At 39.3% G+C, this 25,081-nt stretch overlaps 1 protein-coding gene across 3 annotated transcripts in view; it reads left to right on the top strand.

Annotated features, from left to right (window-relative positions):
• LOC117261049 (transcription factor COE3) overlaps window positions 1–25,081 on the top strand; it is a 201,174-nt gene that overhangs the window by 4,475 nt on the left and 171,618 nt on the right. For all 3 annotated transcript variants that reach the window (XM_033633252.2, XM_033633253.2, XM_033633251.2), the window contains exon 2: window positions 21,729–21,885. In XM_033633252.2, coding sequence (XP_033489143.1) covers window positions 21,729–21,885 — 157 coding nt within the window. The remainder of the gene's footprint in view (window positions 1–21,728; window positions 21,886–25,081) is intronic.

Raw genomic sequence — 25,081 nt, 5'->3', positions numbered from 1 at the left:
CAGATAATCTTCAGTCCTGTTATTGATCGTTGAATCATCAGGTTGAATTAAATGTGTTGAAATGAGAGCTTTGCTTTAAACACAAAGAGCAGACGAGCAGGTGGAGCTTCACTTCTGATCTTAAACTCCTCTTTAAATTCGTATTAATCTATTTTACTGAATGCTGATATTTATTTTGACTTTTAACTTTTTAGATTTTGAAGGAAAAGCTTTAAAAATGGCAACAAGCACGTCTTTGCTTCATTTCGGGGTCACGAGAGTGGACGTTACTGACAGACTGTGTGTATTATAAATGAAGAAATACATAAAAATAAAGAGCAAATAGAAATGCAAATGTGGGAAACAGGACTGCATATACATAATCTTTGAAATCAGGAGCTTTAGCTGTTTTCTATTGTCTTTGAATTATTCCTGAAGGTCCAATCATACCAGCTAAAAAACCTCAAAGTCATTTTGACCTGCAGTATTTAGTATTTGAGATCTTTTCTCCAAGAAATAAACATTATGTCAGGAGACAAAGGAAATGCTGAACCACACTCTGGATCCACAGTGGTCTCACTAATGTATATTTCCATTTACAGTGAAGCAAAGTTCCCACTTTAGGTCTGCACTTCCAGCACCAATGGTCCATAATGTCATATATGATAATATCTGAAATGTCTTGTATATTTATATGAAGTTTCTGCTCAGCAGTAAAAATCAATCCAGACTGTTTGAATCCTTTAACTAATGCTTCAGAGAAGTCTGTAGAAATCAAGAGATTTCTCTTTGGATCATCATCTTTACCTGTAACAGCACGTCAAGCACATAATAACTCCAGACAAGATGCTGAAAGTGCAAAACTAAAGGACACTAATAATCTAAACTCATGGTAAAGTAACAACATTAAAAAAATTACAAATATTTAGGACGTAAATGCAATAAAAAAATGTTTGTAAGATGCAAATGGAGGCGTTAAAGTAGCAAAATGTCCAAACTGGGTTATGTTTTTGACGAAGTCATCGTCAGAGTGTGTCGGTGTGTCAGAGCAGCGCCTCACCTCACTCTGCTGTACATTTAGAAACATTTAAATCTCACTGCAGAACATAATCCCACATTTGAATAAATTGTGAATCAGTAACTTTGACCCTGAGCACATGAAAGTTAAGTCTGAAGCTCGTCAGTCTGATCTGACGTTAATGAGTCAGATATTCAACATGATGGAAGTTCAGGTTTATTAAAGAGATTCAGCTCTTAATTGTGTTTTTAAGGGAAGATGCGGAATTAAAAATCACTTATTTAGGAGTTTATGATCAGAATGCGGAGATGATGAGACGATGAACATGTTTGTGTCTGCTGGAGTCGTCAGTTTGATCTGTTCACGTGTTGTTTTTTCTAGATCTGTGTGGATTATTTATCTGCGGACCTGAAAGATAACTGAGTGTTTGTGTTTAACTTTGTGCTGGGCGTCGCAGGAAGACGCTGGTTTGAATCCCCGTGTGGTGAAATCTGGCTGTGATGGCGCTGAATCGATGTCGGTGTCGTCTTTCACACAGCTATTCATGTTTTCTCTTTTTTTGGTTTTGTTGTACAAAAAAAGTCACAAGTGTAAACTCACATTTGTATTTCCCTGCTTTCATATGTGAGGTTTGGTGTTTTATTTTATTCAAACTCTCACATTCAAGATATTTTCCAAATTAAGTGAATCAAGTTAGCGTTTGTGTCCCTGCAGACCTTCATCAGGAAGTTATTAGCTTAAAATCACAAAGATTAGACGACAGGTCACCTCCGCACAGGTGGAGACACAAAGTTTGAGACAAACAGGACAAAAACCAAAAAACGTCCAGTGAAGAAATAAAACTACTATTTCAAGATAAGATAAAACTTTTTATCCCGAGGGAAACTGTTGTGCAGCAGCTGTAGTGTGTGTAAAAATCAAACATACACAATGTTAGAAATGTTAACAGGTTAATGATAAGACGGTAAAACAGCACGTCAACTCATGTTTAAGGTAATTAATGAACTTGTTGGTGATTTCTATCAAGAAAAACAAATTACAAAACAAATTTTCACATCAAGATGATTTTATTAGACATTAAGTGTGTGTCAGTTTATCAGAAAGGACCTGAGAGATTAGGTCCCTGTCGGACTTGAACCTGGGACAATACAGTGACACGGTCAGCTTCATGAACGTCTCATTAGGCCTGTCACTGTAATTATGTTATCAGCTTATCAAGGTCAGCAGAAATTATCAGGGTCATCTCCTCACGTCGGACAATGTGTTTATATACATGTTTGTTTGCATGAGAACATCACCAACATTTTAAGCAACATGATGTCAGAATAAACAACAAAGTTTTCCCCACCTTTATAAGACTGAGCATTTTTTACAGCGTCTAATCTGAAAGACAAAAAACCCCATCTCTGGTTGTGCTGCTTCTGTCCTCTCGACTGCACTTAGTGGCACTATCCCTCTCTCTCTCTCTCTCACACACACACACACACACACACACACACATGCACACACAGTGAGAATGAACCAGGTGAAGTGACGATGACCTCAAGGCGCAAAGATTTTTTTCCATTTCCAATATTGGAGGATTCTTAAGAATTAGAAGTTAATTGCTCTTTGAAAGAGTGTAGCTGCATCATTACGCTATTATATTATTATTTCAGTGGCTTAAAATGGTCATAAAATGACGTTAATATTGTTTAACGCCATTATTTCTGGGGCAAAAATAGTTATCGTGACAGGCGTAGCCCTCAATCACCTGGACGCCATACGTGATCCATTAAAAAGAAAAAATCTCCATGTGTGAACATGAGTTCATGTTTCAAACTTTTCTCATGTGTTAAAGATTAATTTCACCTGCAAAGTGTCGATGGTTCTCATGAGAAAACTGAAACATGTCCAGAAAATCTGTTTGTTTTAATCCACCTGTGACTTTTCTTTTTGCTGTTCTTGTGAAGGTGTGTCAGAGGTCAGAGGTCAGCGCTGCGCTCAGCTTTGCTGTTGTGATTTTAAGCCTGTTAGTGTCGCTTTAAAACACCTGTGTGTGTGTGTGTGTGGGTGTGTGTGTGTATGTGTTTCACAAATTATATTTGTAAGTGTGAGTGTGTGTCTAACAGTACATTGAGAGTGCTGAGGTTGGAGTTTGTGTTCATTCACAAACTTGCAGATAATGTTGTGTTATTTTTTTGCAGCAGTTTGTACCGTTATTAGAAAGTGGACTGTAGAGAGTAAACATGGAAAGAAAGACACGAGGAATAAACTCATGTCTGACTCAAACAGGGCAGACTTTTGAAATCCTAAGACACCAGGATGCTTTTGTGAATGAAAATATGTGAAACCTGTTATAAAAACAGACTCAGCTCGGCCTTTTTAGAAGTCAGAAATACTTTGATCCCAGGTGGAAACTGGGACATGTGACAATTTCTCTTATACTGTATATCGGTGTAGAGAAATGACAAGAAAACAGAAATAGAAATAAGAAGTATGCAAAAAATAATTAGATTATGCTGCAATGTAACACAATATATGAACATATAAGAAATAAGAGATAGAAGTAAGTATGTAACTGCTGACCTCTCGTCACAAGTTGCACGCCTTCGTATGAGCTGTGAGCAGTTGTGAGGTGTACGGTGTTTCACAAAAATTAAACTTGATAAAAACTCGATTTGGTGCAACTGAAATTGTGAAATTCAGGCAAATAAAACACGTCCAATGTGTCGCACCTCAGTTCTCACCTTTCCTTCATCGGGGTGGTGTTTGACTTTCTTCATATGCAGTGTTTTTGATGAAGCTCACACCTGTCTGCACCTTTCTGTGTGTGTTCTTAAGATTAGAGATTCAAATGTGATGATTTCCTGCCCTGGTCGTCAAAGTGAGACCCCTTGTTGAGCTCCCAAACCCAAACCATCATGTGTAGAGATGTGCGCAAGTATAAATCCCACGTTGTAAAACAATACGATCTCAATAAACTCTCTTAGTATCAGTCAGATTATTAATCTGCTTTTCTTCTTCTTTCTTCTACTACTTGTTGAGATAAAGACCTCGTAAAAAAAAGCAGCTTTTTGTTTTGTTCTTGACACCAAAACTTCTTTTTATCAAATTATTATGTTTGTAACTGAGTCCTGACACATTCATTGTTTTATAAAGCAAATAATATCAGCATTTAACCTTCAGGTCATCGTCTTAAAACCGCCTTTGTGTCTTCTTATGATTAAATTCTGTAGTTTCTACTTTCTAATATTTGCCATCCGCCATGTTAAATGTTGAGAAAACACAAGTGACATCAATGAAAATAAATCCAAGACCTCATCGTTACGTCCATAACAAAGTTTGATGTGTTGTATTATTTAAATATTTTGTAGTGATTTCAATAAAGCTGTGTGTTAGAGTATAAAGCAGCGTTTGTCAAGGAGTTTTCAGGATGAAACGTCACTTGTTTGATGCTCGTGCAGATCTGAAGCCTTAATATTTCTTCTTTAATGACACTGAAGTTCATTGCTGATTGATTTGTGATGATTTAACTCTCGCTTGTAGATTTTTTAATTTGTTTTAAGGAAAATAGACTTTCAGGAGTCAATAAGAGGCAAAGATGATGTGTAATGATGGAGGTTTTTCTTGCTGTGTTGGCAGGTGTGTGTGTGTGTGTGTGTGTGTGTGTGTTGAAGCTTCAGGTGAACAGATTTCCCTCGACCCTCCCTGACACCGCTGTAGAAATAAGAAAAAAAGGGAAGAAGAAAAAAGAGCGTGCAGAGTGAGCGATCCTGCCCACCACTCCCCGTCTTTGTCCGCTGGGGTTAAAGGGAGGGTGGTGGAGGAGGTGGAGGTGTAGGGGGGGTTATAAACTACAGGTTCCCAGGCTCAGTGGGGGGAGGTGGGGGAGTTCAGGTAGTGTTTGGATGAGTTGAATAATCGTCGACGAGGGGATTCCCCACTTCGTAGGCGGCGTCATTCGTCACCGGCTCAATCATCGGGGGCGTTTGGCGTTCCACTCGGTGCTCCCCGGGGGCCGGCTGAAGAGCGGGTGGTTAGGGGGATCAGGAATTTGTACGTGGAGTCTGTAGAGTCTGGCAGTGATGGATCTGAGCGCTGAGAGACTTTTTATCAGAGAGCTGTAACTCATGACGGCGGCCGAGGAATGATGGAGGAGGTCAGCCAAGGCCTCGACCGCACACTACCTGTTTTTTTCCTACGCCTCATTTTAAACATCTTTATTCTCCCACCCGGGTGAGAACAAATGCACTTCCTCCTGCATTTGCATTTGTCAACACCCTCCCCCCTTCCTCCTCCTCCTCCTCTTCACGTACACACAATTAAACTCTCCTGAACGCCGCCTTAAGAACGTGTTAGATAATTAAACAGCCAGCAGATGCCGCGTCAGCCTCGTTACTGTAAATCCTCCCCGACACGTCGTCCTCATCGTCGTTGCCGCCACAATGGAAGTGAAGTTGACTCGTGTAAATAAACCGTCGACACTCGAGCCCGGCTCTTTTGTCTCCTCGTGGCCTCTGTAGAGTGTCAGCCTCTGCACGCCGCCACTCGGCTAATCAGAAGCAGCCACGCAAAAAAAAAGCTGCAAACAATTAACCTCGAGCTGCGTCTGAGAGGAGCAGGTGACCAGGCTAATGGGCTCGGCCGGGGCGTGTGTGTGTGTGTGTGTGTGTGTGTGTGTGTGAGAGAGAGAGATGTGTTTGGGAGGAAACAGCTGAGTAGAGAAAACATGCAGCTGCATTAGTTCGTCTCTCTGTCCTGAGAAGTAAAATATCAAACCATCACAGAAGAACCTCAAAAATTCTTCTTGACATCCAAATCTGAAGAGACTGTGGCACCAAAGAGAAATAATTTCCAACCAAGAAAACATTTGGAAACAGCGCCTTGACCAAGAAAACCCAGATTTACAGAGCCCTGAATGCACCACCACTCTGCAGCAGCTTTATTCACTGAATTCCCAACGCATCACAGTAACCAGTGTGTTATGGATAAATGTAGAAATATAGACTTTGAGGAGTGTTGAGGGAAATCTGATGGCAGAAACTACTAAAAATATTATTAGTTTCAGTTTGTTAAACCTTTATTCACCAAATTCCAATCGAAAACTCAGCCTTTTTACATTTTGTATCAGACTTACGTCTACTTTTCTTCTTTTGTCAGTTGTATTAATATGCCAGTAGAGCAAACAGATCAGAGAAGAGTCAGATTACATCACTGGAGCAGAAAAACACAGATATTCTGAACCCTGAATGCACCACAGTGAACAGAATAAATGAATAAGTAAATGAAGAAAATGTTCAAAAGAATCTGATGACAAACTGTTCTAATCAGCATTTTTACAGCTTTATGAAGACATTTTGTTTTTACTCTTCTTCTTTACTCAGTTCATTTTAATATGTCGAAGAACAAATTCATCAGAGATTAACTGGAAGAAAGCAGGTTACATTTCTTGAGAAGGAAAGTCAGATTTGCTGAACCCTGAATGCACCACAGTGACCAGGGTGTTATGAATAAGTGAATAAATAAAGACTCTGAAAGATGAAATAAGTCTAATGACAAAAACTTAAAAAAAAAACATCTATTTTTCTTTTGTCATTTGTTTTTAAAATCTCGGCCGAACAGACCAATGAGGGAGTAATCAGATTACATTGCTAGAGCAGTAATTCAGATATCCTAACCTTTGAAGGCACCACAGTGACCAGAGTTTGATGATCAATGCAGAAAATAAAATGTTTAAAAGAACCCGATAACTTCTTTTACAGCTTCTTTCACCAAAGTCCACTGAAAAAAATCAGCATTTTTATATCTTTATTAAGACATTTTAGGGTTACATCAGCAAATCAATTGTCCTAATACATCAAGCACAGCAAACAAAAATCAGAGGACTTGAAAGTAATCAGATTACGCTGCTTTATCAAAGAAACCCTCAGATTTACTGAAGCCTGAACGCACCACACGGACCAGAGTTTGATGATATCAGGCGAACAGATGCTCAGTTTTACTCCCTTCACATGACTCGCTGTGTGAGTTTAATGCTACAACATGTTACTGGACTGTAAACGTTAATGATTTGATTGTTTGACGGAGCAGCTTTGAGTTTTAGTATTATTAGTATCGATGTGTGTGTTAGTGCCATCACTGGTGAAGCTGCAGAACAAACAGCTGCAGGTCGGAGTTTGACGTCCACGAAACCTGCTTTTACAATGTATCTTCACACATTGAACACCTCACAGAACGTACTAATTAGCACACACACACACACACACACACACACACACAGTCGGTCAGGAGTGTGTGAGTGCGTGCAGAAGCCCTCAGTCTAAAGACTAATTTGTTGGTAATTGCAGCATGACAGGAGCAGCCATTTCAGCATCGAGCCACCGTTTCCCCGAGCCAGTCGCCCTAATTAGGAATGACACACGCTATTAAGGTGCACAAATGGAAATCAGTCAGCGGGCGTTTCCTCCCCGACGGCACCGCCACCGCCATCGAACCCACAGCGGGCCCCCAACACACCAAAAACCTCCCACAATGCACTTGTGGATGGAGACAGCATCCTCAAATCAACATAGGAAACAAGCGTCAGTTTGTTTCCGCAGCAAAGCGCCTTAGACATATGAATGAATACATAAATCAGATTTAGTCATGTAATCTGATTACTTTTAGTTACCCTCAGATTCCTTTTACTCTATTTGATGACAAAGAAGCCAAACCTTAGAAAGACAAGAATTTCTTAGAAGTAAAGGAAACACGAAATGTTAAATTGGTAATTTTTCCACTGGAGTTTGGTGGTTAATTAACGAATAATTCAGAATGCAGAATGTTCACGTCATGTCTTCATAGTGTGATCACACTGAGACGATCATTGATTAACTGAGCCGTGTATCACTTGATATTCATTGATTGGTGTTTAATTATTGATTAGTGAGTTTGGCTGTTGTTTGAGTGGAGTAGATTTGATGTGGAGTCTGAAGACGGAGGAGAAATTTAAGTTAAACTGATGAACTTGATCAGTGTTTTGATTAATCAATGAAATCAGGAACAAAGGAGGAAGAGGATGGGTGATGTGGGCGGTTAACAGTTTCATCCAGTGACATAACAACACACACACACGCTCACACCCACACACACACACACATACACACACACACACGCTCACACAGATACACACCTGTTTGGTTAGCTCTTATTAACCGTGTAATATGAACTAATGAGTTGAGGCTGAAGCATGGTGGGAAGACAGCATGCCCAGTGTGTGTGTGTGTGTGTGTGTGTGTGTGTGTGTGTTTGTGTGAAGGAGAACACACAGGCCTGATTGGATAAATGTATTCATGTGTAATTGTGCAGCCCTGCATAAATCAACACACACACACACACACACACACACACACACACACACACACACACACTGTACATGAACAATATGTGCATATTTTAACCGTCCAAACTCAACTTCCATAGCAATTAGGGAGGAAGGTGTGTGTGTGTGTGTGTGTGTGTGTGTGTGTGTGTTCAGTACTAATTACGTTCATACTGGACGATCAGCAGGACACATTAACATCTAATGTCAACACTCAGAGCCAAAAACAAAAGTCATGTGATGTCAGAAAGTTAAAAAAGTGGGTCATGTGTCGGCTCCTTCTAAAACCATTCACATGATTATTTTTATATCTTCCACTTCTATTAATAATGTTTGTCCATATTCTTCATACATGGATAAACTACCTGTAAGTTTGTCATCCAGACTGTTCATACTGTAATTTTATGAAATGATTCTTGGGGAGTTTTTCCTTATCTGAATTAAGGGTCAGAGGACAGAGGGCGTTGTGTGCTGTGCAGGTTATAAATTAACCTGTAGGCAAATGTGTGATTCGTGATATTGGGCTGTATGACGAAAGATGACTTTGTGTGTAAAGAAATTAAAGCTAGAAACATTTGGACAGGGACTACACATACTTGTGGATATAGCAGCCACGTTTTAAACCATTTCCCCTCCTCTTTTTCAACAAGTACATTTAGTTTCAAGTTATTTATTGTCGCATGTGGAACAATTACAGAGAAGCTGGAGCGCTCAGTGGCTCAGTGGGCAGAGCAGGCGTCCCATATATGAACTAGTCCCTGCCGCAGCGGCTGCAGGCTTGACTCCAGCCTGTGGCCCTTTACTGCATCTCATCTCCCCCTTCACACTGAGACTGTCCTATCTGAAAAAGCCCCAAAAGATAATCTTTAAAAAACCCAATGATCATTAAATATGTATAAAAAGAAAATCATGCAAGTAGAAATTAAAATCCAAGAAGTTAAAATATAGGGATAAAATTTACAACAATTAAAAAATAAAATAATACATATGTGTGGTAGACAGCAGTACAGTAATTGCAAAATGAGTAAACTGTAATGTAAACAGGAATTTTGTGAATGTATATTTGTAATAAGATGGTTTGATTTCTTAGCAAAAAAAAAAAAAACATTTTGATTTTACATAGACTTTAAATAAATTCAATTATATTCACTTTATTTGTTCCTCAGTTGAAGCCAGCGAGCCTCCAAACAGGAAGTACACAATTCTGTTATACACATAAAACTAACAGAAAACAATAGTTTGTTTGCGTCTGCAGGCCACAGGTCGCCACATGAGCAGCATACAAACGAAACTTCTTTGTATAAGAGCTTAAAGTAAGATGGTGGTCATGGTGAAAAGAGACTAACGTTAACTTGTTGGTAGCGCTCAGCAGTGTTTTCCAAGTTTTCACAAATGGCGGCCATGTTTGTTGGAGTTAGCTTGGTTTCAGTTAGCATCTGTTAGCATCCAGTCAGTCTGGTTTGAATTCTGCTCAGATTAGATTTTACATTAAGGACTCGGTCACACGTGGGACTTTACCTCTGGCAAATATTCACCTCCTGTTAATTTCTGTAATGTGTGCGAATAGGTAAATAATACATTCACTTCCGACGGAAAAGCAAATTAGCATCTTGGCGCATCTTCGCATCTCATGAAGTTCAACTGTAGTGAAAATGAATTTTGGCCAGTGAAGTCGCAGCCTCCACCAACAGGGAAGATGTGGTTAAACCTGCTCGACTGTCATTGGCTGTAGTTTTATGAGAGAGCCAAGATGGAGGAGACATAGATTGTTGCTGATATATTGTTTGATATTGGCCATGAAAAATTCAAACTGTGTCACATGAGAGATGCATTCGCTCAGTGCGAGAGTCAAGCTACAACCTGGAGTGTGTGTGTGTGTGTGTGTGTGTGTGTGTGTGTGTGTGTGTTCCTGTCAGGGTGTGTTTGCTCAGAGTTTGCTTCCCATTGAATCAGATTTAAATATCTACTGTTTATTTGATTAACATCCTGGCAGCCAGCCAGAGTGTGAGTGTGTGTAAATGTCTGTGTGTGTGTGTGTGTGTGTGTGTGTGTGTGTGTGTGTGTATGCTGTATGGCTCATTAGGCTGGTGTGTGTGTGTGTGTGTGTGTGAGAAAGGCGGCAGGCCACGCTGGTTAAAGACTCAAACAGTGGTCACACTCCATCTCCTGTTTGATTAATGCCATGGTGTGTGTGTGTGTGTGTGTGTGTGTGTGTGTGTGTGAGAGAGAGAGAGAGAGAGAGAGAGAGAGAGAGGTATGTAAGTGAGCGTCCAGCAGTCGGTTTGAAAATATCTGGATATTTTTCAGTGTTTTCTTTCTGATAGTTTTAACATGAATCAGAGAATTTAAGGTCAAAATTAAAACTGTCGTCTTTAATTTAAAGACGTTTACATTCACGTTGGATTAACAGAGTTCGACTTGTGGCCAATTTTTAACACACAGTTTTATTTGAAAGCTGCTGGAGTAGCCTGTATGTTTAGGATGTCGTCCAGAGACTTGGACTTTCTGGCCTCACCGAAAACCAAAGAACCAAAGCTGGTTATCAGCTGCGTCAGTTAGTGTAATTACACGTCGAATCAACAGATGAAGGACAGAGTATTTAATCTGACATAAGATGAATCTCTGGGGAGATTAACAAGGATCCCAGCAAGTGTCTGTGACCATAAATCTGTGATTTGTTTCCACAAATTCATAAATTTTACCTCTATATATTTCATTTTGTTCCTTCAAAAATAAATATGTGTGCACATGTGAAGGTTCTGCCCTTAAATAACTGCATTTCTCAAATTAATATGTGACGTTCTCGCAGCAGTACGAACTGTAAAAGCTGTTTTTAAGTCACTTTGTGGAAAACTGCCTACAAATGACTACAAATGTTTAACACACAGTCTGTGGAGTTTGAAAGACATGTTTACAGGCAGGGGGCTCTAATGAAAGACACTATCCAGGTGCATGATGGGAAGTGTAGGATATAGTGTTTTCGGACTACACGTCAGGATATTTCCACCTCTGCTGCTCAGATATGGACCGTTCTAATCCGTCTTTTGTAAATCCAACACCTTTATGAAGTGCCATGTTCAGTTTCTGTTCTGTCAGAACAGAAACAACAGAAACAGAAACAGAGTGCAACAGAGACAGGGCCTGGGGCAGGTTCACTGTTTTACTTATTTTTCCCTCATTCAGGATTTTGTCAAAACCTGTCCAGTATTTAGGAAGTCTCAAGTCCTCATTTTGCTGACTGACATCTGACTTGAGTCCAAGTAGTGTCGTCATGATACTGGAATTTCTGGCTTTGATACAAATGATTTATTTGTACATGTTGATTCTGAATATTCAGTTGATTTTAATACTCATTTTCTGCTGTATAGATACGACTTCTTTGTCCTCGCTTCTCTCTGACAGCGAGTAGACACACACAAACACACACATTGCTGCAGTTCCCCCATAGCCCTGCCTCCTCTCACTCACTCCTTGCTGTCTTCTTGTCACTCATCTCATTTGCTCTGACAGCGTATAAGCTTCTGTAGCACAGTTTTGTTTTTTACTTGCACTTTATTGCCTTTTTAGTGTGTGACAGTCTCAGATGGTTTTTAACTTGTGCACGACTGCAAGAAGAATATAGTTTTTATTAATGAAAACGTGTTTTAATTATTGTTAATGTATACAACAATTATTCTGCTGTTCTCTACCTCTAACCAAGAGAAGAAAAGATGTCATCATCATCTTATAGCCCATATTTATCTTTTAATCGAAATCTCAAATTTTATACCCTCACTGTCGATTTTTTTTCCAGTGGTATTGGAAATAGTTTTGAATATGTTTTGAGAAATGGCAGAGCATAAAGGTCCAGGTGGAAAAAAAAAAAAAAATCATTTAGGATTTTACTAAAAGAAGGAAATCACCTGTTGATTTGTATATATAGATCCCAGGGGACATTTGTTTAAATGTGTAATTTGTGGTAGATTTTATTTAGTTTAACTATAAATATCGTAACAGAATCTGAATCTCACTCTGAGTTACTGTTGTTTTTGTTCACAAACTAAAGAAATGAGAGATCATTTTTCTTTAGTTTTACTGGATATTTGAAGGGAAACTGTAAACAACAACAACTTTTCTTGTCTTGGCCAGTAGCGGAGAACAGCAGCAGAATGACTGTAGTAAACATTAACCATAACTGAAAGCAGACAGTGCAGCTGGTACTGCTGTATCTATACTGTGGAAAATCAGTATTGTTTCCAGGTCTGGTCAGTTATGGAGGAACACAGGCTCGCAGGTGTTTACATCAGTAAAGTTGAGTTACCTCCTTCATTACATTTGTCCACAGCCCACAGTCCTGCTGTTTCAGACAGCGTTGGTGCTACAGAGGATGTTGTTATAGCTCTTGTCTGTTTACTGTTCTCTGGTCAGTTCTGGCTGCTCACATGCTGCTGCTGTTTCTTAAACTGATAAACAAACTAAAGCTGAACAGAGAGCTGCTCCAAAGAAAGCACATCATATTTGTTTTAGGCCTGTAATGTTTCCACCAAACCTAAAAGCCCTGACACACCAAGCCGATGGTCGACTGTTGGTCATCGGTGGGCTGTTGGTGAGCATGTGTTGACCTAGTCAGTGTGGTTTGTCCTGCACTGTTGCCCCCCTTGGCCTTTTTTTGGCTGATTCAGCATGTTGAATCAGCGACAGTGGAGCCCATTGGTGAATGAAATCCTTCTGATTGGCAGTTCAGCTCAGCGCAAGAGAAGAGAAATGGAAGTGAGGAAAGTAAACAAAGAGCTTAAGTCAAGAGAGCGTGAGATCAAAACAAACTTGTAATGTAAAGTAAGATTTTCTTTGTGATGGTTTGTGTTGTTTCACTGTCACAGTAAATATGCTTTGTTCTTTCAACATTGTTAATGTGCTAACTGGCTAACATTAGCGCATTAATGCCGCCAGTAGTCTTTGCAGTGTGTTCTTGTCCAACTTTTTTGGCTGAGACAAGGCGACGTGAAGACATGCAACAGTGGGCTTTCATTGTCGCTAGCTCTTTAAAGTCGGTTTGGTGTGTCTGGGCTTTAACAACATCTCATATATTTTGGCCATCATTGAAGCTTCATGTTTACGTTGAATGAAATAATCAAACCACAGACTCAATGTTTTAGATGTCTGAATCAAGGGGTTATCTCCGTGTCTGAAAAGTGAAGTCAATTTGAGGCGACTCCACTGGTTGCAAAACCAAGTCTGATTGTATAGAAGTCTTTGAGGAAATACTTCTCACGTGATTTAATACCTCAGGAAACATTTTCCTAATGAGTTGATGATCCAAATTGCTGGTTTCAAGTCTTCTTCGATACAGCATGATGTTCATTTAGTAAATTATGGTCCCATTTAGAGTAAAATAAACAACAAAGCAGGGTGTGCTTTAAGGCGTGGCGGTGTCTTTGGGTTCTCTGTCAGATCCACCCCTTCCTTCTCCGCACCTCCACCCTCTCGTCATAATGTGGTCATCTCTGGCTCCAAAACAAACAAAATGGCAACGACCAAATTGCCAAACTTCAAAACAGGAGTCTACAAACCAATGGATGACGTCACAGTGGCTACGTCCACTTTCTTTCTACAGTCTATGGGCTGCACCAGTCCATCAGACGGAAACATTCCCCACGTCCTCTGCACCATTTTATAACCATTATCCCAATATTCAACTTGAAAGATTTGATCTCTCTGAAACCTCTGAGATCTCAACTTGAGTTTAAAATAAAGTTATGTTGCTTTGAACAAAATCTGGATAAACAATTTGAGTTTAATTACGCAGGTGTAGAACCAGTAGGAGACATTGTTTGCTTGGATCTCTGTCTGTTGGCTGATCCTCCTTTTTAATCTGAGACAAGAAAAGATCAACCTCACAGGTTTTATTGCAATATTCAGGCGCTGAATTTATTCAGCGAGTGTGTGTGTGTGTGTGTGTGTGTGTGTGTGTGGATATGAACTGACTGCACACAGGACCGGCTGTCTTGCTCAGTAATTGTTTGCAGAGTGCTCGACACGACTCCCGCTGACCTTTAATTTCAGGCTTTGTGGTGGAAACGTGCAGATCGCCGGCCGCGGCCCTGTGTTTGTTCTGAGTGTGTGTGTTTGTTCTGAGTGTGTGTGTTTGTTCTGAGTGTGTGTGTGTGTTTATTTTTTTCCTCTGGCTGCTGGCGTGTGATTTACACTCCGGGCATGTTCGAGCGAGCCGTGTGCCATCGATACTGTTTTTATTACACCTTGTGCCAAGTGCTAACAGCCGGATACGAGGCGCTGCGACGAGTGGATGCAGCCGCAATTAGCATAATTGAAATAATAATAATGCTAACGAGCTTTCTGAGTGGAGGCAGAGCAGAGAGGAGAGGAGAGGATGAGCGGCGGTGGCGGTGGCGGCTTCGTCAACGTGGCGATCGGCTGTCTGGATGGCCGCTGCAGAGCATTGTGTGTAATTGGGATAATGGGTGGTTTAGTGGTGGAAGTGATGCTTTTGATGCTGGATGAAACAGGTGCCAAATTCACTGCAGTCAGTTTGTTTTATAGTTAAAACCTAAATTTGTATCAGGTCTTTGTCTCCATCAAAAATCAAAATGAGAAAAATCTGAATCAAAGGTACTTTTGTCAGGAAGCTGAAGTTTGGGATGCGGTGCTATAATACTGATATTAAAGGACCATTCTGTAAGTTTTACACACTTAACCACAACTGCTCTACATTTCTGTGTATATGTGAGTTCTAATAGCGCTTAAACATTTTAATTTGTATTCTTAAAGGCAGGAATATTCCGAACTCAATAGAAATCTGCTTGTGTAAAGAATTTTCTAGAATTCAGTGTCTTAATCTTTAAGCAAGAAAGTCAAGTTGCTTCACTACAGTTCACAAACATAAGATGAGATAAGATGAGTTAAACTTTATTGATCTCACACATGGGACTTGATGTGTCACAGCAGCAGAAGTACCAGGGTGTCTACAGGTCCTTGAAAAGTCTTAAAATGTCTTACATTCAATGTTACAACAATAAAGCCCTTAAAAGTCATGATATAGCCTTAAATTTTAATTTGTGAGGTCTTAACTACTACAAACAATCTATCTAATTTAATTTATCCATTTTTTAAATTCCTTTTTGTGAAAATGAGTGAAGCCTTTCTATAACTCCGTTTCCACCAGACTCTTTCAGTACAGTACCTTTAAAGTGACATTTAAGGTGTGCTGATGGATTCATGTTGTCAATTCATGCATAGAGTAACATTACAAGTAAATGTTGTGGTAGTCAGCCCGGTGAATTAAGTTACAATTTTCTCAGTCTACAGCTGCTGTGAATGTGGAGACAGTAGCCTGGTTCCAGAACTCTGAATCAGATCTGGTGTTCTTTGAGCTCTCCGTGGCAGAGAAATGTCTCCAGTGTGGGTGAGATGCTTGCATCTGCACTGTTTGTCACAAGTTGGCTAAATCCACTTATCGCTTTGATTGATACTTATTAGTCTTTGTGTTTGTGTCCACCTGATGGATTTGACTCCAATATTCTCTTTAAGCTCTACTTTTGGTCTCCACCAACTCCTGAGGGAAATGTCTGTCTCTTTAGCTGCTAAATGCTCCACTATGTTCAACAGCTAGTGTCTAACGGTGTCTGTCTGCTGTTTGCTGCTGAGCAGGTAGTTTACAGTGGCTTTTCACAGCTATTATCCTGAAAACGAGGCTATGAGAGCAATGACAGTGAACCAGAACAGGAAAGTTGCAGCCAGACAGAAAAACAATGAGCTGAAACTCACTTTAAAGCCGAGGGAAGCTGCAGATTCAGCTGATCAGTCTCTGGAAGTTTATCACTACAAGAGGCGACTAATTTATTTTCGTTTCAGACATTGTTGAGAATGAATGAATGAATGAATGAAGAAAAACAAAACAGACAATAAGTTTGATTATTAGTGGAAACTGAAAATACACAATTGCTTGAATGAAATCAGGTGAAGTGTTTCTGAAGGCAGCAGTATTAGCAGCATGGAATACAGCTGTTGCTCTTGGAGCAGAAAAAACAAAAAAGCAAAGACAGCAATTAATTTAACGTTACAGAGGTTAGGTTAAGGCAAGTAATGTAACTGTGGTTAAGTTTAGGAAAAGAAACATGGTGAGGACGTACCTTAAAATGACTCAAAGTTCAGAACAATGTGTAGGATCCGTACTAAAAATATATGTACAGACAAAAGCCAAAATACTGTGTGCCAAAAAATATTCAACAGTCTCTACAATCAGGCTTCCACCTCACCATCTGCGTCGCCAATTTCTCGTCTCCAAAATGTTCGTAAGCACGGGTCAAAGTTTCTCCCATCAAGTCCGATTTTATAGATCACAACTTTTTTGTAGAAAGTGGCGTACGCCTCTTTCAGGCCTCGTTATGTGCCCACACAATGTTTATAAATGAGATACCTGGTGAAAGTCATGGGGGAAAGTCCTGTGTTTTGTGATCCATCCATCGCCCAACCTGCCACGTAACTAGACTGCTCGGGACCACGTCCTACTTCACTTTCATTAGCACATCGGTCATGTGATTGCAGCACTATGTATGTATATGTAAATGTATCTGTAATATAAAATAGTTAAGATTTACTTCACCTTAACAAGAATTATAATGTATAATATTCAGTATCTTATACCATTCACATGGGAAATATCTCTGCATAATAAGTTCTTTAACTTTTGATATTTTAAGTACATTTTGCAGATGATGTGTTGTTTTACATTTTCAATGCTGGACTTGTGATGAGTATTTTCAGTGCAGCATTACTAAAAAGATGTTTCCTCCTCCACCACCGGTAGTATCAAAATAGCAACATGGATAAAAACAGATGCTTGTGGATGTTTTTTTTCTCACAAGAAGTCATTGAAAATATCTGGAAGTGAAAGTGTTGATGTCTGCCGTGCTGTGATTCCTCTCGGTGTTATTTCTTATTTTAACACTGTTGTTGTTTTCTGACACTCAGCTGCTTTATTCCCACCGAGCCTACTTTAAAACAGACTCTAACCTGACCGACTCACACCTGAGCTGCCATCCTCCTCCTCCTCTTCCTCCTGAGTCTCTCTGCAGACCCTCGACGCCATCGTCCTCCCGGCCAAACACTGCGAGTCGGAAGAATTAGCTTCCAACAAACTGGCCTACAAATGAGGCATTAAGCATTGGTAATGGAGGTGCAGAAAGGTCACGGCTGTATTAATCTGCCGTCTGGGGAATACACCCCTGAGCTGGGAAACACAGAGACTGAGAGAGAGCAGGCAAGCTTCCAAAAACAAACCCTGAGCATGAATAAATATTTATCATTGCCCGGGCGATCATATTGATCATAAAGCGTTTTAGGAAACAAAACGAGCAGGGAAATGAGATTGATGTAAAAATATTCAGCTGTTGTTTTGAGTGTTTCCCCTTTAGATGCTTTTAGGTTATGCGGGCTGAGAGCAGAGGTCGCTTCCTGCAGGAACATTGATTTTATTTCATGATCAACAAGGATTTTTATTCACTTTTTCCCAAAATCAGCCGCTGACATTGACTCACTGATGTTTTTCTCTTTACACACCAACTAAGAGCCTTTTTATAGTTTTGCAAATCTGATCCTGAAGCACATTCTGAGACAAAGACATTAAATCAAAAGTGTGATGATATCTGACCTCATCAATGAAACGAGTCAGCATTAGGAACAAAAATACATGTATAATCACATTAAAGGATGAAAATATTTTCTTTCTTTTTTAAATCAAATTGGCAATGAAGTCCATTTTAATAAACAAATGATTTCATGGTTCTTGATAAGTAGATTTGTTTAATTTTGAAGTTTAATTAGTATTATCTGTATGAACTCCTGCATGCTTGAACACAGTAAATAAAGGTACAAGGTGTGCAATGTGCCTGATTTAAGATGTCCTTAATTTTAGAAATAAAGTAGGGCATTTTACCTTGACATTTTTGATTTGGCATTATTTATATGTAGTTTCTGTAAAAACGTATTTTAGCAGACTTTGCAGATTTGTTACATGATTACTAAAATTATGTCGTCTTCAGAATTTTAATTTTTTCCCACAGTGTCCTTCAAATTCTTATCAGAACAGAAAACATGTATATCATCTGCATATAGCATAATTGTTGATATATAATTTATGTACAAAACATACAATGATGGGCTTAACATGGAGCCTTGGGGAACCCCATAAGTAACTTATAATTATTTTGAATAAAAGGTATTTATTTGGTGCCTTATCTCGAGGTAGCTACTGAACCAGGATCAGTTCAGATGATTCAAAAATATTATCAGCCTCCACATAAAATCACTCAGCTGGCTTTTAGTCCAGTTTATTGCTGTGTTTCATTTCTGTGGAGTATGAAACCTCCCCATCGGTGATTTGTCTTTGTCACAGCTCAGGTTTTGCTGCCAAATCACACATAATAATTGAGTAAACTTCATGTAACAAGTTAGTGCATGTGAAAATGAAAATGAGTTTAGACTGTCAGTTATTAGCAGGCATTACAGCCACCAGATATGGACAGAAATAAAGGAGATTTTTGAAGCATTCAGTTATTATTCAGTCCTCTGAAAATATATTATATTACATTCATGATGAGTTTATAGTGTAAACATCTAAACTTTTTAATGGATTGGCAATTTTTATTTTAACCTGTATACAGACAAAACACAGTCAGCCTGTTATCAACTCATGTCCATGTCCAAACATAAAAACAACCTTTATTACTTTTATTTACATGCTTTCAAATAATTTATTGAACCATTCTTTGATTGACAGAAATGCATCTGTTATCCTGTCAAAACAAGAGCATGTGTCTCAGTTTGTGTTTAAATTATTTATATTATGTGGCGTGATATGTTCAAACAGTTGGAAATGTGAGTTTTTAACAGATGCAGTGAGTTGGGAAGCGTCATATTTCATGGATGATAGTTGCTCACAAAATGCAGATACATTTAGGGGGTCCCATGTTTGCTCTGACCATGCTCATACATGGGTTGCCTAGTATGAGTTTTGTTTGAATTCGCAATATGTGTCAAAATAAGCGCAAGAAAATTATAGCATGTAACTAATACTGCTGTAACTTCCATAAAACGGGCACGCTTGCTGCTCCTTTCCACCTTCAGACAAATGTTAAAATGAAAAAGTTTTAAGTTGAACGGACGATCCCTTTCTCTAATTTCTCTTTCTTGTTTGTGATTGTGTCTCTGTGCATTCAAACTACTACTACTACTACTTATATCATAATAATAATAATAATAATAATGATAATTAATAATAACAATGATAATGATCATACATTTAATTTATAGAGGGCTTTTCATAGTACTCGAAGACACCTAACATTGGTTAAAAATGAACACAACTTAGAATACAGTAAATTACACACAACATTATTTACACATTTCAAACCGTTTTGAAAACATGAGTTTTGATGAGTGACTTGAATTTGGAGAGGTCGGTGCAGGCTTGAATGTGTTTGGGGCACTGCACTGCTTTGTGGCAGCATGGTGTAGGTGTGTTGTTTCACCAGCAGGTAAATACTTTACAGAGTCACGTAGAAGGAATGTGAGCTTGTACGTGTTTTATCAGCCACTGCATTGTGGCAGAAGTTAAATGTTGGTACCCACACTGTATTTTTACCTCCGCCAAGGAAATTTGTTTTTGGTTCGGTTGTTGGTTTGTTTGTCAGAAGGATTACGGAAAAACTATTGGCCCAGTTTTCCATGAGTTTTGGTCCAAGGGTGAAGCACGGGCTGAGGAAGAATGTGTATATTTTTGGAGGAGATCCAAGTCATGGGGTGGATACACAAATGATTTTTACTTTTGTTAACATTGTGTAACATCGCATAATGGGGCTTTTGGCTTTGGTGGAGGTCTGTGCTCTCTGAGTGCCCTTCTGGTTTTATGAAATTTTATTTTGATTTCTCAGTGATATGTTCTACACACTTAACACAGCAATAAAACAAAGGCCCACGATGTTAACGACAAAGCAAAACAAAACATGCAAACACATCTACTCCACATATAAAACCAACAAGTCAAAATCAGTCTTGTCATATCTGATCAGCTTAAATGAAATCTGTTAAATCTAAATAAACCTACATCATAAAGAACTCTTCAAGTACTGTTTATTTCCATGAAGTGCCACCATATTTTATCTTTCACCAACTGAAACTTCCACAACACAATCAGGACCCTTTAGAAACTGACTACGCAATTATCATCAGGTGTCCTCAAATGCAAGAAAGACAGAACAATAAGTGTCAGACACTTAATTTCCTGCATTCTGATGAATTCTATGCACCAATTTGTGCCTTTTTTGCGTCAGTTTATGGTGGAAATGTCTTTAATTTCTTCAAACCACACCCTCCTCTGCTCCTTTCATGTAGCAGATGATATACACCATGTTTTTATGAACTCAGTGCGGCCATTTTTACTTCAGGTGGTTGTGATGTCAAAGAATCACCTGTTTGTCCAAATGAAGATTTCCTTTTTTCAGGACTCTGTGGTTGTAAACAGCCTCCAAATGTCCCTTTAAGGACGTTACGATGCACCACACAGACATTTTATATATAATGTATGGTGACACATAATGCCCCCCCCCCCCCCCCCCCCCCACTCCCCACCCTCCTCCTCCTCCTCCTCCTCCTGCTCCCCCCTGACTGGAGGAAGAGTCTCGTCTCTCCTGGGTTTTGGCCTCTGTCTCTACAGTTTTTCTAGCTTTTATGTAAAAGGTCGCGCTTACAGAGTGGAGGACACACACACACACACACACACAGACGATAAATCAATTCAGTGCAGTTACCTCCCTGTTTCACTCACTATTATCACCTGAGTAGTTTTCCACTCGCTGCTCCTCCTCCTGCGTTTTATTTCAACTTTACACATAAATCTTTTCCATCAATTTTTTTATTCTCAGGTTATAAAATCTTTCCTGACGATGTTTCAGTTCCTGTCATGATTATTTTTGGTGTCATGACGGATCATATTTTCTCGGCCTCTCGGTCGTCTTTAGCAACTGATTTACAAATAAATGTGTTCGGAATCTACAGCACACTGCTGTCTCTCTCTTTGTCTTGTTTCCTGTGACTGTTTCACAATAAAAGCAACCTGCTGGTAGAGAGCTTTTAATGTGAAACAGCAGCAGAGGAAATAGTTCATTTGCATTAACAGTAACTTAAAACTCATTTACAGCTTTGATACTGCTGTAGGAAAAAAATAAAAAGTTGTGAAAAAGTCAAAAGTCAGCAGTTATAGAAGAGATGCTGAATAATACATACAGCATACAGCATCAGCATATGTTGATTCGACCTGGAGTTGTTTATGTGTATTATGTGTGTAATTATCTGAAGTTTAAGAATAATGAAATATTGTTTCTGTGTGTGTTTCAGTGGTGTTGGTTTAGCCCGAGCTCACTTTGAGAAGCAGCCACCGTCCAACCTGAGGAAGTCCAACTTCTTCCACTTTGTGCTGGCGCTGTACGACAGACAGGGTCAGCCGGTCGAGATCGAGAGGACTTCCTACGTCGACTTTGTGGAGAAAGACAAGGTGACGTATCCGACCCAATGTGAAAAATTACAGTTTACACACCAGTTCCTTTGGTACTGTGAACACACACACTGTAGTTTATTTTGACTCAATCCCACATACACTGTCCTGCTGACACAAATACTTACTAGAGCAACAAATGTGGATCAATCCACCAGTGAAAATAGTCCCTAATAAATGCATTATTGTTTAAAAAAAACTGCAGTGATCAGCTGTTTGAGGGAAATAATAAGACATTTTTTTAAAATCTTAAAACTTATAAATCCTTTTTCTACTTTAATAACACTTAATTGTTTTCCGAACTAAAGAGTTATGGTTTTAAATTTAACTTAGATGATTAACAGAGTCATATTAAACCAGCAATTTGCCGTTATTATGATGACTGGACAACAGTGTGTGTTTTAAACATAGACTGTATAAAATAATGGACGTAGCCACTGTAATGTCACCTCCTGGTTCGTGGACTCCCACTTTGAAGCCTTACATTTTGATCATCACCACGTTGGATCTTTGGAGTCAGAAGTGACCATATTTGAATGCAAGGGTGGCGCTAACCTTAACGCTAGCTGCTAGCTTAGTTAGCATATTGCATTTACAGCTGTAGTAAACTGTGGTTATTCTAATGCTAATATTTGCTAACCAGGCGCAACACCATTAAAAGAAAATATACTTACTGAAAAACTGAATATTCGACTGCTTAGAGTGTCTTTTAGTTCAACCAAATGCTGAACATAACTTTCTAAGGCAACCAAAATATTACAGTTAATGTAATATCTTTATATTATATTAGTCGTGCATTTGACATTTGGCTAAACTGGCTGTTTGGGAAGTTTGGGAAAATTTGAGACTTTTCTCTGAGGATCTTAACAACAACCAGCTGCTTTATTTAATAAAAACATGAATAATTTTTGTGGTGATGGTCCAGACATCTTGTGTGGAATTATGTAGACCACAAATAAGAGCCTTTAGTTAAATTTATAAAGAATAACATAAATATAAGTCAGGAAAATCACAGTTTTTTCCTCAGTTAAGTCCTAAATGAAACAATATATTTGTGTTTATAAAGATTTACGTTTTCAGGAGGAACCAATGGACGTGGGACCGAGTGACACAGACAGGAAGTCAGACAGTACTAAGAGGCAGACGAACATGACGTTGGTTCTGGAACAACAGCAGACTTAAAGTTACACCATATAAAAACACATACTACTACTATAACTACTATTAACACTAATAATAATAATGATAATGATAATAATAATAATAATTATAATATCCAGACAGGTTGAGGAGTGTTTGGTGTTTGATCGGCTGCCAGCTGGCACCAAAATCCTCCTCTCCACTCCACCCACTCACTCACCTCACCTCTGCTTTGACCTCTAGTCTCTCGCCCCGATACCCCCCCAACACACACACACACACACACTGGGACTGAGCCAACACTCCCAGGCACAGTTGGCACCAAGCGGCCGACTGACGGAGACTGAAAGGGGGAGAGAGGAGTGAAATTAAAGGGGAATAGAGGCTGAAAATAAAAAGAGAAGAAGAAGAAGGAGAGGAACGAAGACGGGGTGAGAGGGGGTCAAGAGAGAGAAGAAACTAAAAGAGACATGAGGAGGAGATGCTGAATAAAGGATACGCTCAGATATTTTCGGCTCTTATCTTAACACAGCTCTCACATGGGGTCTGTAATCATTCCTCCTGTCTGAAGTGATCTCTGTGAAACATGAAAAACTAAATCCACAGTTCTTCTTCTGAAGTTTAGAGCTGAAGATAAAATTAGACTTCTGTCTGAAAATCAAGGAAGTTCAACGGAGACTATATAACCAAAAGGACAATAACTTAGAGGCACTAATAACTCCTTCAATGCACATGTGGCATATTAATGTATTAAGTGTTATTCAGTAGTGAAAAGTAATTAACGACATTTACTCAGCTACTGGACTCGTTGAGGTTCTTGTTCCTTAAGTATTTCCATTTTAAGCTACTTTATACTTCTATTCCACATCTCAGAGGGAAATATTATACTTTTTACCGCATGACATTCACCTGACAGTTGTAGTTACATTACAAATAATTAATACAAAACATAATCAACTATTAATTGATGATGTATTATTATAGCTTAAATGACCCAGCAGTACACGAAGCGATTAAAAGCTTCACCTTTATCAGCTGGAACATTAAAGTGATGCACATGTTAAAGGGCCGTACACATGCTGCGTCTTTAACCGCCTGGAAAACGCGAGGTTGGACGCTTGGCACGACTTTTGTGCCTTTTTTTGAGCCATTTTTCATGAGCGCGATGGCAGGTTGCGTCTGAGGTTGCTAAGCAAGCACCGCATCATAGCCTATTTACCTAAAATCCTGAGTGCAGAGCTGATCTTCTTCCAGGAGCTGTTTATAAGTGTGTAGGCCTATTGTCTGTGGGACAGATATAAAGCTCTAGGTAGCCCTGCACTAACATGATCAACTGTTATTTAATTATCAGAATGATATTTACGGAAGAAGGGAAAGACATCGGTCAGCTCTGATTGGTTGTTCCTTGTCACATGACATGCGGTGCACGCTGCAGCATTCCGAAAGTTGAACTCGGTTTATCTGAAAGCACAACCAGCGTGCCCTAAAACATGGGCACTTGGGAATGCGTGCATGTCGCCACTGCGTCACTCTGGCAAATGTGTGTCTACATTTAAAACAATGAATTTGAAGGCCCAAAAAACGTGGCATGTGTACGGCCCCTAATGCATCAATAATTATAATCCAATAATATTTATTATTCTTCATAACCTTTTGGTACTTCAGATATATTTTGATGCAAATCACTTTTGTAGTTTCACTTGAGTAAAGTTTTGAATGTGGACTTTAACTTGTACAAAAATACAAAACAGGTCCGCACGCTAGAAACTGCTCCTTTCGGAAATTTTAATCGTATCACCACATGTGACTTTTCGGACACCAGCCCTTTATCAGACATGAGCAAGATAAGGAGACACACCTCTATATATACAACCAATGGTGGTCGCCCAACAGATCATGTGACAACACGTGTAGCTGTACAGAAACCGAGTACGACACATTGCACAGAACAAAATTACAGTTATTTCAGTGTTACAAAGACAGAGATGCAGAGCAGACAGTCAGGAGAGAAAGAGGGATGTCTGTTGTCTTCATGCCAAGTGTGAATCACATGACC

The sequence above is a fragment of the Epinephelus lanceolatus genome, chromosome 7, assembly GCF_041903045.1.
Source record: "Epinephelus lanceolatus isolate andai-2023 chromosome 7, ASM4190304v1, whole genome shotgun sequence".
Classification (NCBI taxonomy): domain Eukaryota; kingdom Metazoa; phylum Chordata; class Actinopteri; order Perciformes; family Serranidae; genus Epinephelus; species Epinephelus lanceolatus.
This window is presented reverse-complemented; position numbering and strand designations above follow the sequence as displayed.